The sequence below is a fragment of the Ambystoma mexicanum genome, chromosome 1p (genome assembly GCF_040938575.1).
Source record: "Ambystoma mexicanum isolate Mex_15411 chromosome 1p, UKY_AmexF1_1, whole genome shotgun sequence".
Lineage (NCBI taxonomy): Eukaryota > Metazoa > Chordata > Amphibia > Caudata > Ambystomatidae > Ambystoma > Ambystoma mexicanum.
In genome coordinates, this window is record NC_090921.1 from 618,890,162 (window position 1) to 618,906,664 (window position 16,503).

Here is a 16,503-nt window from a genome sequence, read left to right on the forward strand (position 1 = left end):
CAACCTTCTGGCTCAAATGAAATTCCGAAACCACCTTCGGAAGAAAAGAAGGACGAACTCTAAGGACAACCCTGTCCTTATGAAACACAGTGAAGGGTGGCTTAACTGAAAGTGCCTGTAACTCGCTCACTCTGCGAGCGGAAGTAACCGCAACCAAAAACACAGGTTTCAGAGTTAACAGCCTCAAAGGGCAAGAATGTAAAGGCTCTTACGGAGCACCCATAAGAAACTTAAGAACAAGGTTCAAATCCCAGCCTGGCACCAGAAAAGGTGATGGAGGGAACACATTAGTGAGCCCTTTCAAGAACTGCAAAATTAAAGGAATCTTAAAATAGGAACACTCTTCAAACGAGCGCTTAAATATGGACAGCGCCGCCAGGTAACCTTTAATGGTCCCCACTTGCAAGCCTCTGTGGCCCAAAGAAAGCAAAAAAGACAGAACCATGGGAATGTCACAATCAAAAGGATCCACATTCTTAACTCTGCACCAGTTGCAGAACTTTCTCCAACGGCAACGGTACAGAGACTTTGTTGCCGGCCGCCTGGCCGAGAGCAACACCTCCATCACGTCTTCAGGGAGGTCCCAATCCTTATACCTCAACCTTTCAGAAGCCAAGCGTGAAGGTTGATGGATCTGACCTCTGGATGGAGAACCTGACCCCCCCCCCCTCCCGTGAGAGCAGATCGTCTCGGTAGGGAAGACGACGTGGAGGGCAGATGGACAAGTCGAGAAGGTCCGGGTACCACATCCTCCGGGCCCATGCCGGAGCAATGAGGATCATCCGGGAACCGAACCTCCGTAACCTCCGCAGCACTTGGGGGATGACGGGGACTGGAGGAAACGCATACAGCAGTGGGAAGGACCACTCCACCACGAATGTGTCTCCTAAGGCTCCTTTTGGAGGAAATTCCCGCGAGCAAAACCTTTCGCACTTCCGGTTGACACTGGAGGCGAAGAGATCCACTTGAGGGGACCCCCGAAGGGCGAAGATCTCCAGGAGAATCTCCTAAGCCAGCTCCCACTCGTGAGAGATCGTGCTCTGCCTGCTTAGAGCATCCGCCGTCACGTTGTCGTCTCCGGCCAGATGAACCGCCGAGATCGAAACTTCCTGCTGGATGGCCCAGAACTCGAGCTGCATCACACCTCCCTGCACAGCGGAAATTACCCTGTCCCCCCTCCCCTTTTTGTTGAGGTAGTGCATGGCCACCGTGTTGTCCGTTAGAATCGGGACACTCTTTCCACGCACAGTCGGCAGAAAAGCCTTCAGGGCTAGCCTGACGGCCCTCAGCTCCAACAGATTGATATGGAGTCTGGACTCCGACGGAGACCAACGACCGCTGACTGTCAACTCGTTGGCATGAGCTCCCCATCCCGTGAGGGATGCGTCCGTCACGATCGTCTCCTCCGGCCAGGGCAGCCTAAATGGGGCCCCCTTCATCAGATTGCCATCGACGGCCCACCATAGAAGGTCCCGGGCTACCGACGGCGGCACCTGAACAGGGTCCGACAGCCTGCCGGAAGACTGAGACCACTGGAGCTCGAGTGCCCACTACAAAGATCTCATCCGCAGACGAGCCTCTGGCACCAGAACAATGCAGGATGCCATGAAGCCAAGCAGTCTCAAGAACTCGGACGCTGGGAGATCCTGGGCAAATTGAAACTTGTTCACCATCTGCTGAATGTGAAGAGCCCTCACCTGAGGAGGAAAACACTGCCCCAGGGACGTGTTGAGCACTGCTCCGATGTACTGGAGCCGCTGCGTTGGTGTCAAATGGGACTTCTTTAAATTGAGGGAGAAGCCCAGCCTGTGAAGGGAGTGGCAGGTGACGGCCAGATGATCCAGGACTTGCTCGGGAGAGCTCCCCCTGATCAACCAATCGTTCAGGTAGGGGTAGACGTGAATCCCCCCTTTCCGGAGATGCGCTGCCACCACGACCATGAGCTTGGTGAAAACCATTGGGGCGGAGGTCAATCCGAACGGCAGGACCTGAAACTGAAAGTACGAGTCGCCAACCGCGAACCTCAGGTACTTCTTGTGCTTGGGATGGATTGGCACATGGAAGTAAGCATCCTTGAGGTTGAGAGACACCAACCAGTCCTGAAGTTGAATGGCCTGGAGGACTTGAGAAAGGGTCACCATCTTTAACTTGTCCTTCCTGAGGAGTTTGTTCAAACCGCGCAAGTCCATGATGGGTCTCAATCCCCCGTCTTTCTTCGAAACCAAAAAATAAGGGGAATACCATCCTTTATTCCTCTCCGCTACAGGCACCAGTTCTATGGCGCCTTTCTCCAGCAGGGCTTGAATTTCCTGCGTAAGGAGCGGATCCGGACACTTCAAAGAGAGGTTCCCTGGTGGATTGTCGTGAGGCCTCTGCCGAAAAGGAAGACAGTAGCCGTGGGATATGATCTCCAGAACCCACACATCCGAAGTAATGGCTTGCCACTCTACAAGATGCTGCGCCAGCCTTCCCCCAACCGGCGAACCATGGGACCTGGCCTCATGACTGAGTGGTAGCGGCTGCGGCGTTGCCTGAGGGCAAAGAGGCAACTGCCCGAGCGGCCTTGGCACCTCGAGTACCTTTGTTTCCACCTCTGGCACTCTTACGATGGCCTCTTTGACTGCTAGCTCCCCTCGCTTTACTGAAGGAGTAATAGCGAAAGGAAACTCCCCTCCATTGCTGTCCCCTAGGACGAAAAGGCGGAGATTGGCGAACTGCAACGCCCAAAGACTTCGCTGCAGCTTTGGAGGTCTGCAACCTCTCAAGGCTCTCGTCAGCCTTGCTGCCAAAAAGGTGTTCACCGTCAAAGGGCATGTTGAGGAGCCAGAACTGCACATCAGGAGCGAACCCAGACTTCTGCAACCACGCAAACCTGCGCATTACAGTGCTCGCCGCCATGGAACGGCTGACACAATCTGCCAAGTCCAAACACGACTGAACGGCCTCACACATGGCATCCTTGCCATCCTGAACCATAACAAGGAAACCATCCCGTTCGTCCCCTTCGGGAATATGTTCAGCCGCTAATGCAACACAGTTCCACAGAGTGTGTGTGAAACGAGACAAAGCACATATGGAGTTGGCTGCCTGAAGCGCCATACCCCCCGTAGAAAACACTTTCCTCGCCCAGCCGTAAAAACGTTTGTCGTCCCTATCCGGAGGGATGGTAGGATACAACGCCTGCTTTGCCGGGGCCGTAGCCGCCCGCACCACCAAACTCTCCGGAGTGGGGTGCCTGGACAAGTAACAGGGGTCGCTACTGGCTGGACAGTATTTTCGCGACAAAGACTTGCCCACTGCCGGGAGACTCTCCGGAGCAATCCAAGCCGCCGCTGCCACCCTTCTCTACAGAGCCATATGAAACGGCAAAACCGGGTCAGTTGGGGGACCAACATCAAGGATGTCCGTGAGATCATCCTGAACGAACTCCCCTGGGGGAGCTGACCAACGCAAATACTCGGCGACCCGAGACATAAGGCGCCGATATGAAGAATCGGCATGAGTGCTAGGCTCCGGCCGGAGAGGTGTCCAGTCCACTGGCATCATGCAGTGACTGCCTCAGGTCATCAAACTGGCTATGGCCCGAGATAAGCTCATCTGGAACCGTAACCGGAACCAAGCCGTCATCAGAGCCTTCAACACCCTCTGAAATGTACTCCAGGCGCGGAGAGGAAGACCTCTGGGGACCAAAGCAGTGCCTGACCTTAGCCAGAGCCTTTCTAGGGGCAAACCCCGTGCCATGGGGCCACTCCGACATCACCGCCTCGAAAGGCTTCGACGTCGAGCGAATCGGCATCGACGTCAGCTGCAGCGCCGCCAGCATCGGCGGCGTCGACACAGGCCTCAAAGCAGGAGCTCCGAGCGTGTCTCGACGACCTAGGTGCCGACGGCGTCGACGATCCCCTCGGAGGCGGAGCCTCGAGAGAAACCGTCGACATCGGCGCCACAGGCGTCAACGTCTTCTTTGAAGACGGCACAGGAGCACGCGGTCTCGAGTGCGTCGAGGACTGGGACCTGGAACGGGCATGGCGAGAACGGCTACCCTTGTCCGAGCGGGACCTCTCCCGCAAGCCGCGCCGACCACCCGAGCCCGAAGGCGTACGAGCGGCGTCTCTCGACCGGTGCCGACCGACCCCACTCGGAGGCGCGGACGGACCGGCGCCCTGCGATTCAAGAATCGCTAGCATCTGCTTCCCGAAGGAAGCCCATTCCTCCGGTGTCGCTTGCATGGAGGGATAAGCGACCCGCCGACGGGCGGAGTCCTCGGAAGAGGACGGGGAAGGCGACCTATGCCGGCACTTCTGGGAATGCCTCGAAGAGGCGGAGGAGTGGCGAGACCGACTCCTGGAAGGAGACCCACTGGACTTCCGACGATGACGCGGAGAGTCGCCCCTTGAGTCATCCATCGAAAGCCCCGCAGACCTCGACTTCCGGGGCTTAGACACCCGGCCTACCGACAGCTTCTTCTTGCGTTCCTGCAAGGCCTTTGCCGTGAGCGACTGACAGTCGACAGTCGTCCGTATCGTGGGCCTCCCCGAGGCACCAGAGGCAGGCGTCGTGCAAATCCGTGACCGACATCTTGGACCCACAGTCCCTGCATTTCTTGAAGCCCAAGACGCGGGGTTGAAGACGAAGTAGACATCCCCACAAACAAAAAACCAAACAGGTTCAACGAACCGAGAATCGAAAACCGCAAACTCCAACGAGTCGAGGTGTACCGAGATTCACAAAGCGAACACGTGGAAAAAACGGAACTGAGGCTATGGGCGTCGTGCGTCCTACTTATCACATCGGGTGACGTCAGCCGTCGGAGGAGGTCCTCGGGGACGGCACATCGACGTCATCGACGCAGGACGCAGACGCCAAAGATTTTCCGAAGCAGCACAGCTGTGGACATTACCCGTCATAGATATGGAATACGACGGAGGACCCAATCCCCTCGAAATGGTTAGTTAGTGCAACAGGAGCCTGGTTCAAGGTTCTAGAAAAGGTTTCTTCACCCAGTAAGTCTTTTAAGTCCCAAAACACAACCCTAGCTAAAGGCAGTTCGGAGAGGGCTCTAAGTCTTGACAAGCAACCGACTTGTAAAGGACTCGAAGGGACACATGCAGCGGCTTGAGTCAGAGGTAAGAGGAGGTGACCCTGGACACCTCTATGTGCACTCCAACGTTCTGGAGCAACTTCTTGGACTAAGGCAAGCAATACCTTTTTTCCCCCACAGTACCTTAGGTAAGAAGAAAATGTTTGTGCTGGATGCTCCTCGATGTAGCAGCTCTGGACCCGACCTCCGGATTCCTTGGTCTGATGACTGAAGGCAGGACAACGGACGGGATCTTTCAGCAGCAGTCTCCATGGAGGACCTGGGGCACTGCTTTGAGCAACTTCTTGGTTCACTCTGCAGTTTTGGAGCCTTTTCTGCAGCACCTACGAAGGACACGGATCGCCTGGTCAATCTTCTTCACTTCCTGCTGTCCCACACTCTGATGAGGGGGTCTGGGCAGTTGGATCGGATCTCTGGAGTGTCCTTATGGGTTCAGCAAAGATTTGGACGATTCAACCTTTCCACGATGATGCACCCAAAATGGCTAGCAGGTCTCCTGGTAATGGGGTTCCACAGCTCTGGAAACTCCTAGGACCTCGGGAGATGACTCAATTCAAAGTTCGTCCTGGGACTTTTTGTTCCCACCAGCCAAAGTAAAAGAGTCATCCTCTTTGGAGCTCCTCTGCTGCACAGAAAACGAGGCTAGGACAGCAGTGGTCACTTCACAACATTGCAGAGTCTGCAGGCATCTCTGGTCGTCTTCTTCGGTTACTTCAGCTTCCAGTGATCAACTTGCTTTTCACTCCAGAAGCCTATCCCAGCACACATTCCTCTGCAACCTATAAGCATTTTATGAAAGGGGCATTTGGCTGTCAAATCAGGACAGCTGGATCCCCTGTGGGAGCTGGTCCTATTCAGGCACTCTGGCAGACAAAGGACAGAGGGGGTGGAAAACTCCTCCCCCACTTCCTACCTGCCCAGACAATCTGGAGCCTAGGTGGGGACACCCAAGGGTCCCGACAAAGGCAACACACACACACACACACACTGTCCCCCCCCCCCCCCAGAATGGTATAATAAGGGCTAACAAAGAACAACCACGCTAGTAATGGCAACCAAAAAAAAAGGAGAGGCCTCAAGTTGGTACTTGGGAGCCCCCATTGTCCACTACCAGGGCTATGGACATAACCTACAGTAAACAATCTACACAATAGTTGGTGGAACATGTCCACTGTCACCTGCCATAACTAGGAGATTGTCTAGCAGATAGAAGGGTGATACTCCATGAAGGTGCTGTGTGCCAATCTCTCTATAGAATTTTTGGAAAGACACTAAGTGAACTGTAGTTACTCGAGGATATAGAACACAGATTCTTAAAGGAGGACCCCAGGGGGCCCCAGCAACACTGCCCATAAGGAACTGTGTGCTGCAGCAGTAAAAACACAGATGCCTTTAAAAGCTATGGAGCAGACAGACTCCATAGTACAGGTAGAATACAAAGAACAGAGTTACAAAAGACAAAGTCCACAATAATGAATGAGTGGAAAAAGGCTCCACTCATTCAGGATTGGAAGAAAAAAGGTCCTAGAACACCAAGAAGAAGACTGGCCCGGATAATAGCCTGTTTGCGACAAGCGTGGGAATCCCTGTCCGCGAAAGGAACGGCATGTATTGAACACCTACCTTTCTATACAGGGTTTGATATTTGACTTAATGTCTTTAAGGTTTTGTGCTCTTCCTTGGCACTTTTAAGAGCATTGTCTATGTTATGTAATGTTATATGATTTGTAATGAGCACCTGGTACCCAAAGGCTGATGGGTGCAGACTAAAACACAGAACAAAACTACATATACAGCAGAACTAAAGCTGTCCATTGTTACCACTAGCACGGCTCTAAACAAAGAGCAATGTTTTCAGCTTTTTTTAAAAAAGTTCTGTTGAGACCAACATTCTTATTGAAGTTGGGAGGGCATTCCAAGCAGTAGGGGCCGCTACTTCAAAGGACCCTTGCTTTGCCTTGTTGGTCTTGTGCCGAGGAACAATGAGTGTATTTGAGTTGTCGGATCTCAGTGACCTTCCCTTATCTTTCACGATTATGGCTTCCTTCAGATATGATGGCATTGTACCAACAATACATTTTTGAGTGATCAGAAGGAGCCTGAATCGAATTCTTTCTCCAACCGGTAACCAGTGGAGGCTCCTTCTGGCCTCAGAGACATGATCTCTTTTTCTCGGGCAAAACAGAAAGGTGATGGCTGGAAGGTTTTGAATTAATCATAACCATGGGCAAAGCTCTGGGCAACCCTCCAGACCATCGTTTTTCAGCCTGCCACGCCATTACAGGAGTGGAAAAACCATATGCTAATTAGGCTTGGTCCTACCCCAAAAGGGGCAGTCCAGCCCGAACTGCTAGGTCACATCCCTTCTGCATGAGACCACAAGCATCCCCAGACATGTTTCAGCCTTTTTGGGCATCATGAGTGAGGAGTAGCTTGGGTCTCTAGGCCCGGCAGACTCGGGACCCACACGTCTGGGCATACCCATCCCACTCGGGGTGACTTTAGCAAAACAGAAAGGTGATGGCTGGAAGGTTTTGAATTAATCAAAACCACGGGCAAAGCTCTGGGCAACCCTCCAGACCATCGTTTTTCAGCCTGCCACGCCATTACAGAAGGGGAAAAACCATATGCAAATCAGGCTTGGTCCTACCCCTTGTGGTCTCGTGCAGAAGGGATGTGACCTAGCAGTTCGGGCTGGACTTCCCCTTTTGGGGTGGGGCCAAGCCTGATTTGCATATGGTCTTTCCCCTTCTGTAATGGCTTGGCAGGCGAAGAACGATGGTCTGGAGGGTTGCCCCGAGCAATGCCAGTGGTTAAGATTCAGTCTAAACCTTCCAGCCATCACCTCTTTGTTTTTGTCTTTTTCTCAGGCCCTTCACTACTCTTACTGCCCCATTTTGGATTACCTGAAGACGATGGATCTCCGTCTGGGGGATACCCACCAAGAGACTGCAGCCATAGTCTAGTTTTGAGCCGATAATGGCTCTAGCCAGAGTTTCTGAGTTTTTTTCAGAGATGAACAGATGAAGATAGCGGAAAAGTTTAAGAAAGTAGGAGGCTGACGAGACGAGGCTATTCACCTGCGCCTTCATGTTTAAATGTCTGTCCAGACATACGCCCAAAGTCTTAACCTTGGACAGGGTTTTAATAACAATTGTCCAGGTTAATATTCTTATATTCCGCTCCTAATTTATCCAATTTATTTGGAGAACCTACAAGGAGGATATATAGCCTTGCCGAACAGAACATTAGGTTCAATGGGCATGTTTAATAAAGTAGCTTGAGTTTCTAGTTTAAAATCAGACTGGCGTAACTAAGGGTGATGTTTTAAGAGTGTCCCCTCAGCAATAACACGGCCAGCGGTACCTGCTGCGTATCATTTGGTTTTAAGGATGCAGTTGGCAACCCGTTGGCCCTCAGACACTGTTTTCTGAATTTGGGACTTCAAAGGTTCAGGAACGGTATCTAGTTGATGAAGTACAGTATCCCAAAGAGGATTGTCATAACTACCTAATAAGGTTGTATTATTTGCAATGTGTGTTTGATATGCTGCTGATGTGGACATTTTCCTGCCTAGGTCATATAGTTTCTTGCTCTCCTTTTCAGGAGGTGCCTCTGCAGATGCTAATGGAGCACAAGTCCTTTTTGTTGTGGTTCTAACAACTAAGGAGTCTGGCATAAGTTGTCTCCTAATATTTTGGGAATCTGTATATGCAGGTTTAAATGATTTTTCTATTTTTGGATTTACAGCTCTGGTTAAGGAAGGTGTCGGTAAAGAGGGCAGAATGCGTCCTGGAACAGATTGTAGTAATGGAGTAAAGTGGGTTACTGATTTTTTTGTCATCCAAAATATCGTCCACAAAGTAATTGTTCTGCCACTTTAATGAGTAAATAATTATATTGCAGGTGACCATGTTTTGAAGACTCAGCAATGGGCTGATTCTGGTCCTATATCTGGATCGTCGTCCTAGTATTCATCTTGTGTATATGATATAATATATGGAATTTATAACGTGCCTATACACAGGTGTTTTAAGGCGCGACGAGGTAAGTGAGGGGTGGGAACAGAGGGAAGACAGAGCCAGCGGACTAGGCCAGGTGACATTGAGATCGCGCAAGTGCAGAGGGGGGCCGGAGGGGAGGAAAAAAGTGCAGTACATAGGATAACAGTAAAATAAAGACCATAAATAAAAGTGCCGCTGTCTGGCAAGTGCAAGGGTAGTGCAGGTGTCAAGTGCTCGTAGGGGCTGTAGGGATATAGAAACAGTCCCTGAGTGCAAGGGTTACCAGGGGGGGCAGTGCAAGTGTGCAAATGGCAGGGGGGGGACCTGGGCCCGAGATCACAGGGTAGCCAGGTAACCAGTGCAGTTTCAGATTCAGCTAGTAGATCAGCAAGGGAGAGAAAGCAGAAGCAAAGAGGAAGGTCTTGAGGTGCTTCCGGAACCGGGGATGGTTCTCCTCAAGTTTTAGAGAGGCACGGAGGCTGTTCCAGAGGGAGGCCCCAGCAGAAGAAAGATCTACCACCAACTCGCTGCTTGGAGAAGCGACTAACCCTGAGGGAGGTGGATGAGCAAAGAGCTTGAGAAGAAAGACATTTAGAGAGAGAGAGTTGAAGGTATTGAGGTCCCAGGCCCCAGAAGGCCTTGTGGACAATGCAGAGGGTTTTGAACTTAATCCTCGCTGCCACTGGGAGCCAGTGCAGAGATTTCAGTCCTGGAGAGATACGATCCCTAGGCTTGAGGCCAGGGACAAGTCTCGCAGTCCTGTTTTGGATGAGTTGCAGAGGGCGGATAGTAGAGGCAAGCAGATTTAGAAAGAGGCTGTTGCAGTAGTCCAACCTGGAGAGAACCAGACTCTGGAGACAGTGAGCTTCTGAGGGAAGGAGAGGAAAGGAAGAATACCTCTGACGAGGTGCAGCTGGTAGTAGTGTGACTTTTTAGAGATGTCAGAGATATGAAGAGAGAAGGAAAGTGTGGAGTCGAAGATGACCCCGAGGTTTTTGGCCTCACAGGCGGGAGCAGGAAAAGGGCCAAGAGAGGCCGGCCAGAGTGACAGGAAAGGAGGGAGCAGGTGTGCCAATAAGGAGAATCTCGGTCTTACTGGCATTAAGACAGAGATCATTTGCGGCACACCACTCCTGGATGGCGGACAGTCAGAGATGAGAGAAGGAGAAGAGGTGGCTGAAGGGAGCCTGAAAATTAGCTTAGTGTCATCCGCATAGCACTGAAAGTTGGGGCAGAGAGCGGCAATGTGGTGGGCGAGAAGTGCCAGGCATTGGTTGAATAGCCATGGAGAGAGGTTTAGACCCCTGGGGAACACCGCTGGTAGAGATAGAGATAGAAGAAAGGAAGGATCCAAGTTGGACCTGGGAGGGTCGATCGGAGAGGAAGGAGGTCAGCCAAGCCAGGTCATCTTGAGAATACCAATCGCCATCCTGTTATTGGTCATGAACAACGTAAATATCCTCTGATAAGTCTTGGCTATCAGGTGGGTGCGGGCAGTATGTGCCGAAGAAGTGATGGGGGTTAGGGGTGAGTGCAACGTTTGGGTTTTAGCAGGACGTTCCCCCTCTTGTGAGCTTGTAAATTGTTCAGATGTTTATCCATAAATTCCACAAAACATAAGATGTTGTTCATGGTTCTTTGACACTTCTCTCTAGTCCAAAGGCTTGAACTGTGGGCATTCTAAAATTGAAAGGGATCAGAAGGATCTTTCCCTTGAGAATGCAAAGCTTCTGACAATGGAGACATGGAAGCTATATATTGTGTCTGTTTTGACGGGCGTGGAAAATGTAGATATTTTCAACGGGCTTCCCGACGACTTGGAAACCACTGAAACGGGTTTATGTTTGAGTTTCGCCGTACCGTGCCCATGCAGCAAAGATTTATGTTTCGGTGATCGCTTTTGGGCACGCGCAATTAAAGACTTTAGGCGTGGCATGAGTAATTCTCTCACTCAGCGCTCGTTTCATTGTTTGTCAAATGCTGCAATTGATAGGACTGATTTTCTATAGGGGACTGATGTATACAAGGCCAACCTATATTGTGACAGGGATGACTCAGGGAGCCACACCAGTTCAAGGTAGCAGTGACGAGAGGTCTTGGCTAAGTCTCCAGAGGTGGTGAGCTTGTAAAGGGTCCACAATGAGCACACACAATGGAAGTCACAAATTACACTTCCACAGTATGTATAAAAATAGTTATTTATTTATGGCCAAGCAACACTATGAAAAATAACTACTAACAGGTAGAAGTATCACACAACACTAAAAATAGAATACTTCTATACAGTCACTAGAGTAGGGCATATTATAGACCAAACCCCTGCAAACGAAAGTGTAGATTATGTTATGCACTACAGGTCCACAGAGAATTAGCCCTAGCTTCAAAAGTCCTTCCCTAAATTGTCTGGGGCCTTACACCCAAAAGTTAAGGAAAAATTCTGACACAGTTTGTAACGCTGGAAAAAATGAAGGCAGGGTCTCTGGTGTCCAGTGAACGATTCCAAGGCTTAGAGGGCAAGTTATTATAACTAACAAGATTGTCCCCAACTTTCAGAAGGCTTGCACGAGCAAGCAATGGCAAAGCTTAAGTATTGTAAAAGTTTTAGAAAAGTTAGCAAAACTTTTAAAGGGAGTTTAGGGGCAGGTAGGAACCACTGTCACTCACCTCCCCGTATTCCAATTCTTCACAGGACTTGACAGGTCGATGGAAGAATGTCCGAGGTCACTTGATTTGCAGGTTCGAGCAGATCACCAGTCGGTGTCTTTAGCTGGTGCAAGGACTCTCAGATGAAAAATGCAGCAAAACACGATGCAGGGACCCTCTAAGGACTGGACTCGACTCAGGTAAGCTGTTTCTGACGGCCGTCACCACAGCACGGCGACACAAAGGAACTCACTTGGAGCAGTCAGACTTTTACCTCCTATCTTGGGTCCCCTCGAAGCGAGGACTCTGAAATTACGCAGAGGTAAGTCTTGTAGGACAAGCTGAAGATCCCCCCCAAGTTCCAGGCCTCAACACGGAATGTTGGAATCAGCAGCACGGTAGCCCAAACTCCGAGCTGGTCAGCCACAAGGCAGTCCCAGGACATTTCCGAAGGATATTATTGCCAACCACCTTCTCCATATCTTAGTTACAGTATGTTCTTTGTATTGTAAGGCCGATGGAGTCGCCCATATGGGGAAGCCCAAGTATAGCGCTTCCGTCGCCCTTTCCAGTTTTATGCTTTCCAAGTACCATGATTTTTTTTTTGTCTTTCTGTAAGAGTCTTTCAGGCACATTGTTCTTGTCTTGTTTTTGTTTTGTTTTGACAGGAACTGTATGAAAACCCCACTCTCCCTATTGTAACAAGCCGAGGCCTGGTGTAGGCTAAAGCCACGGATCATTGAGTAGCAAGGAGCTGTCATTGGAAAGCTTTGGAACTGGAGAGGTTTGCCAAAAGTCGCTGAAGGACGATCGTGGAAGCAATGAATAAGAAGGGGATGCAAACAACTCATTTTAAAGTTAATAACTTCCATAATAATGGCGTTAGCCAAGTACCTCCACAAATAGCAACAGACTACGATGGTGAAAGAAATGATCTAAGGGACCTTGACGCATGATGGACCATGAGTACAGAACACATCACATAAGGGATATTATCACAAACACGCCCAGTCAACGTCCCTTTTTTAGAATTTCGAAAACAAGTCATGCAATACTCTGCGACTGCGAATAAATGCCAGCCTATGCCAAGCATGTGATTCTAAGCAGATCCACAAGCCTTAGAAATCTGTTTTATAATGCTTTTGTGTGACAATACTTGCCTGTGATTTTAAATGCTTAGTTTGTAAACTGGGGGTATAAACAATAATTGTATTTTTATACTTAATGTCTAACTGGAATTACTGGTGTTGCTCTGTGTGGACTTGTAGCTCTAGACCACACTCACACCTTCATGAGACCTAGTCTTGCTCTGCTACCTTACCCTGATTGAGTTCTGGCTAACCTCTCAATTTCTTACCTTTTCACTGTAAAAGGGTGGCCTCCCAAAATCCTACCGTCTGGGCTAATTTTGAAAATCGATCTTAACAATTTCCCATGGTAAACAGAAAACAGATGTTAATACCATAATTTACCCAAAAGTAAGAACAAGGCTGTCGATACTTGTCCTTCCACCTCATAGGGATCATTGGTCACGTTACCTGGAACTAATATGTCTCCAAATCCAAGGAGAGAGAATTGTCTGCCGCACAAAGCCAAGGGCGAGAAGTTTAGTCTTGGTACTTTCAACACCATTGGAAGCTAGAATGTGGAAGAAAAGAGTTACTGGCAAACTACATACAACGAAATGGTGAATATAAACTAGTACAAATCCAGTAAGGAACATTTTGTACGCCATACTGGAGCAAGAGTTTTTGGTATTGTTAAGAACATGACATGTGATCTGTCAATGGATGCCTTTCAGCTCTTGTATTCTTTGTCAGGATGTTCAGAGGGTTACTGAGGGTATTCCCTATTAAAGCAGTTTTTGTACCACACTACGTTGAGGGTGCTGCAACTGTTGGGGCAGTTTTCCTAAAGTCCACCTTAAGTAAGACTTAAAAAAACGATCCCAATGGAATACAGGTCCTCAACTCTTAGTATCACTCTGTACTGCACATGGACCCTTGGTAGAGTGGCCGAGCAGTCGGGCTCATCATAAGAGGAAGATTTGAGCTGTAGGTAAGTACACTGAGCCCAGTTAGTACAGTAGTCCAAAGAGACACTTACACCAATAAAGTTATGACATGCATTACTTACCGTAATAGCATTTCTGATGATTGTATCTGCTTAGATTCACATGCTGTGCATATAATCCGACATCTTGTGGTAACCGCAGAGTATTGCATCTGGTCTTTCAAGGATCGAAAGGGGACGTCAACATGGGCGTGCCTGTAACGCTATCCCTAACGTGACTTGTACTGTACCCAAAATCCCTCACCCGTCGTGGTCCCTCCAACTGTATTTGTTCTGCCGTGAGGGAGCCTTACGACTATCGTGAGTGAGTACAGAAAAGAGAGAAGAAGTAAGATGTCTATGTTCCTTCCATCCGAGCGGGGAGGAACGGTAGGTTCATGTGAATCTAAGCAGATACAATCATCAGAAATGCTATTACGGTGAGTAATGCATGTCTTCTGATGCTTGTTAATCTGCTTAGAATCACATGCTGTGCATAGACTAGCGAGCAGTGCCCGGAGGTGGAATGTGAGAAGGAACAGTAGTGAAAAGATGTCTTAGTACTGCTTGTTCCACCCGAGAATCCGATCTAGAGCGAGTATCTAGGCAATAGTGTTTTGTAAAGGTGTGTACAGAACGCCAGGTTGCTGCTTTGTAAATGGACTCGAGAGGAACATTCGCAATGAATGCTATGGAAGCTCCAGAGCCCCGAATAGTGTGTGCTCTAAGCTTGAAGAGCAGATCTCTCTTGGCAAGAGTGTAGCAGAGTCTAATGCAATTGACAATCCACCTTGAGATGGCTGATGTAGAGACAGGATCCCAGGATCCCCTATTCTACCAGCTGCAACTGAAATGAAAAACTAGTCGTCTTCCTTAGTGGTTTAGTGTTTGTAGGCCATGTTAGTGGGGTTCTGGAAGAAAGTAGACAGTTCTATTGACTGGTTCACATGGAACTTAGAAATAAATTTTGGCGCAAACCGAGGATGAGTGCGCAGAACCAACTTATCTCTGTGAATCGTAACAAAAGGGTCTAGAATTGAAAGGGCCTGTAGTTCACTGATTATCCTTATTGAAGTGACTGCCACTAGGAGGGCAGTCTTAAGTAAGGCCTCTGAGACTTGCCTTACACATAGGCTCGAAAGGAGACACCATAAGTCTAGTTAATAGCACATTTTGGTCCCGACCGGGTGCCGGGTTAGAAATGGGGGGATGAATTCTTTTAACTCCTTCCATGATAGCTTTGATAGCTGGGATCTTCCACAACTACACCTTCTGTTGAGACTTGGTGTAGGCTGAGAGTGCAGCAAAGTGAACCTTCAGGGAATTAAAAACAAGACCCGAGTCTTACTAGTGAGTCAGGTAGAACACAATTTGAGTAGGAGAGCAGTCAATAGGATTGATGCTCTTGGAATTGCACCAGATGACTTATTGGAGTAGCAATTTCTGGTGTTAGGCTTTCTTGCTTCCCTAAGTATATCCATGCATCTCTGAGGAAGTTGGAGATGCCCGAACTCAATGACCTCAGGAGCCAGGTCGCTAAGTTGAGAGTCTGCTGGCATGGATGAAGAGTTTCCCACTTGTCCTGAGATAGCATGTTGTATGGGCAAGGCAATTTCCTTGGAGGAGAGAGAGAGACATCTTCATTAGATGGGAGAACCAGGGTTGGCGTGCCCACATCAGGGCCACCAAAATCATGGTGACTGGTTACTGGTGCATCTCGTGCACAATCTTGTTGAGCAGCGGTTACGGCGGGGGAGGTTAAAGCGAGGGGAAGCGTAAACAAATTTCCCTGAGCAAGTTATCCAGACACTGTTCCCCTTGGACGTGTTCTGAGGGTACCTGGAGGCGTATTCTGGGCATTGTGAGTTCTCCAGATTTGCGAACAAGTATATCTCCGGGAAGCCCCATTCTGCGAAAACATTGGAGACAATGGCTTTGTGTCATTTCGCCATTCGTAAGGGCAACGCGAGGTCTCTGGTCTCTGCTGAGTAGTCTGCCAGAAGATTGAGTTCCCTTGGAACGTGTTGAGACAATATAAAACGTCTTGTGTTTGATGGCCCATTTTCAAATGTTCTGTGACAGTTTGGACAGCCCTGAAGAGTGAGTGCACCCTTGCTTGTTCAGGTAGTACATGGCAGTGGTGCCCTCCGTGAGGATCAGTACTGTCTTTCCCTGCAACTGTGCCTGGAAGGCTTTCAGTGCTTTCAACACCGCTAACAGGTCCAACAGGTTTAAGTGGTTGGATGCTACTGCTGGGGACCACACGCCGCGCGCCGTCTGTTGAAGGAGGTGAGCCCCTCACCACGTCAGAGATGCGTCTGTGTGAAAGTGGCTTCTACTGCGGGAGTGGTGAAGGTTTTCCCTTTCAAGAGGGTTTTCTCTCAACCACCACTGCAGAGAGAGAACGAGGGCTGCCGAGACAAACACTAGATCATCCCATTGTCCGCAGGCCTAACACCACTGGCTGTTGAGCCACTCTTGCATGGGGCACATGCACAAACGTGCATGAGGAACCAAGTAAATGCAGGATGCCATAATATATGATATGATATGATATGGCATTTGTAACGCGCCTATACACAAGTGTTTTGAGGCGCGACGAGGCAGGGGGGGGACACGGAGAGACAGATAACGATGCTACTAGGTCAGGTGTCATTCAGATTGCGCAAGTGCAAGGGTAGAGGGGAAGGAAAAGTGCAAATC

General features: G+C 49.5%; 1 protein-coding gene across 3 annotated transcripts in view; it reads right to left on the reverse strand.

Moving 5' to 3' along the window:
* SPPL2B (signal peptide peptidase like 2B) overlaps positions 1-16,503 on the reverse strand; it is a 1,058,839-nt gene that overhangs the window by 296,031 nt on the left and 746,305 nt on the right. For all 3 annotated transcript variants that reach the window (XM_069649607.1, XM_069649606.1, XM_069649608.1), the window contains exon 12: positions 13,287-13,386. In XM_069649607.1, coding sequence (XP_069505708.1) covers positions 13,287-13,386 — 100 coding nt within the window. The remainder of the gene's footprint in view (positions 1-13,286; positions 13,387-16,503) is intronic.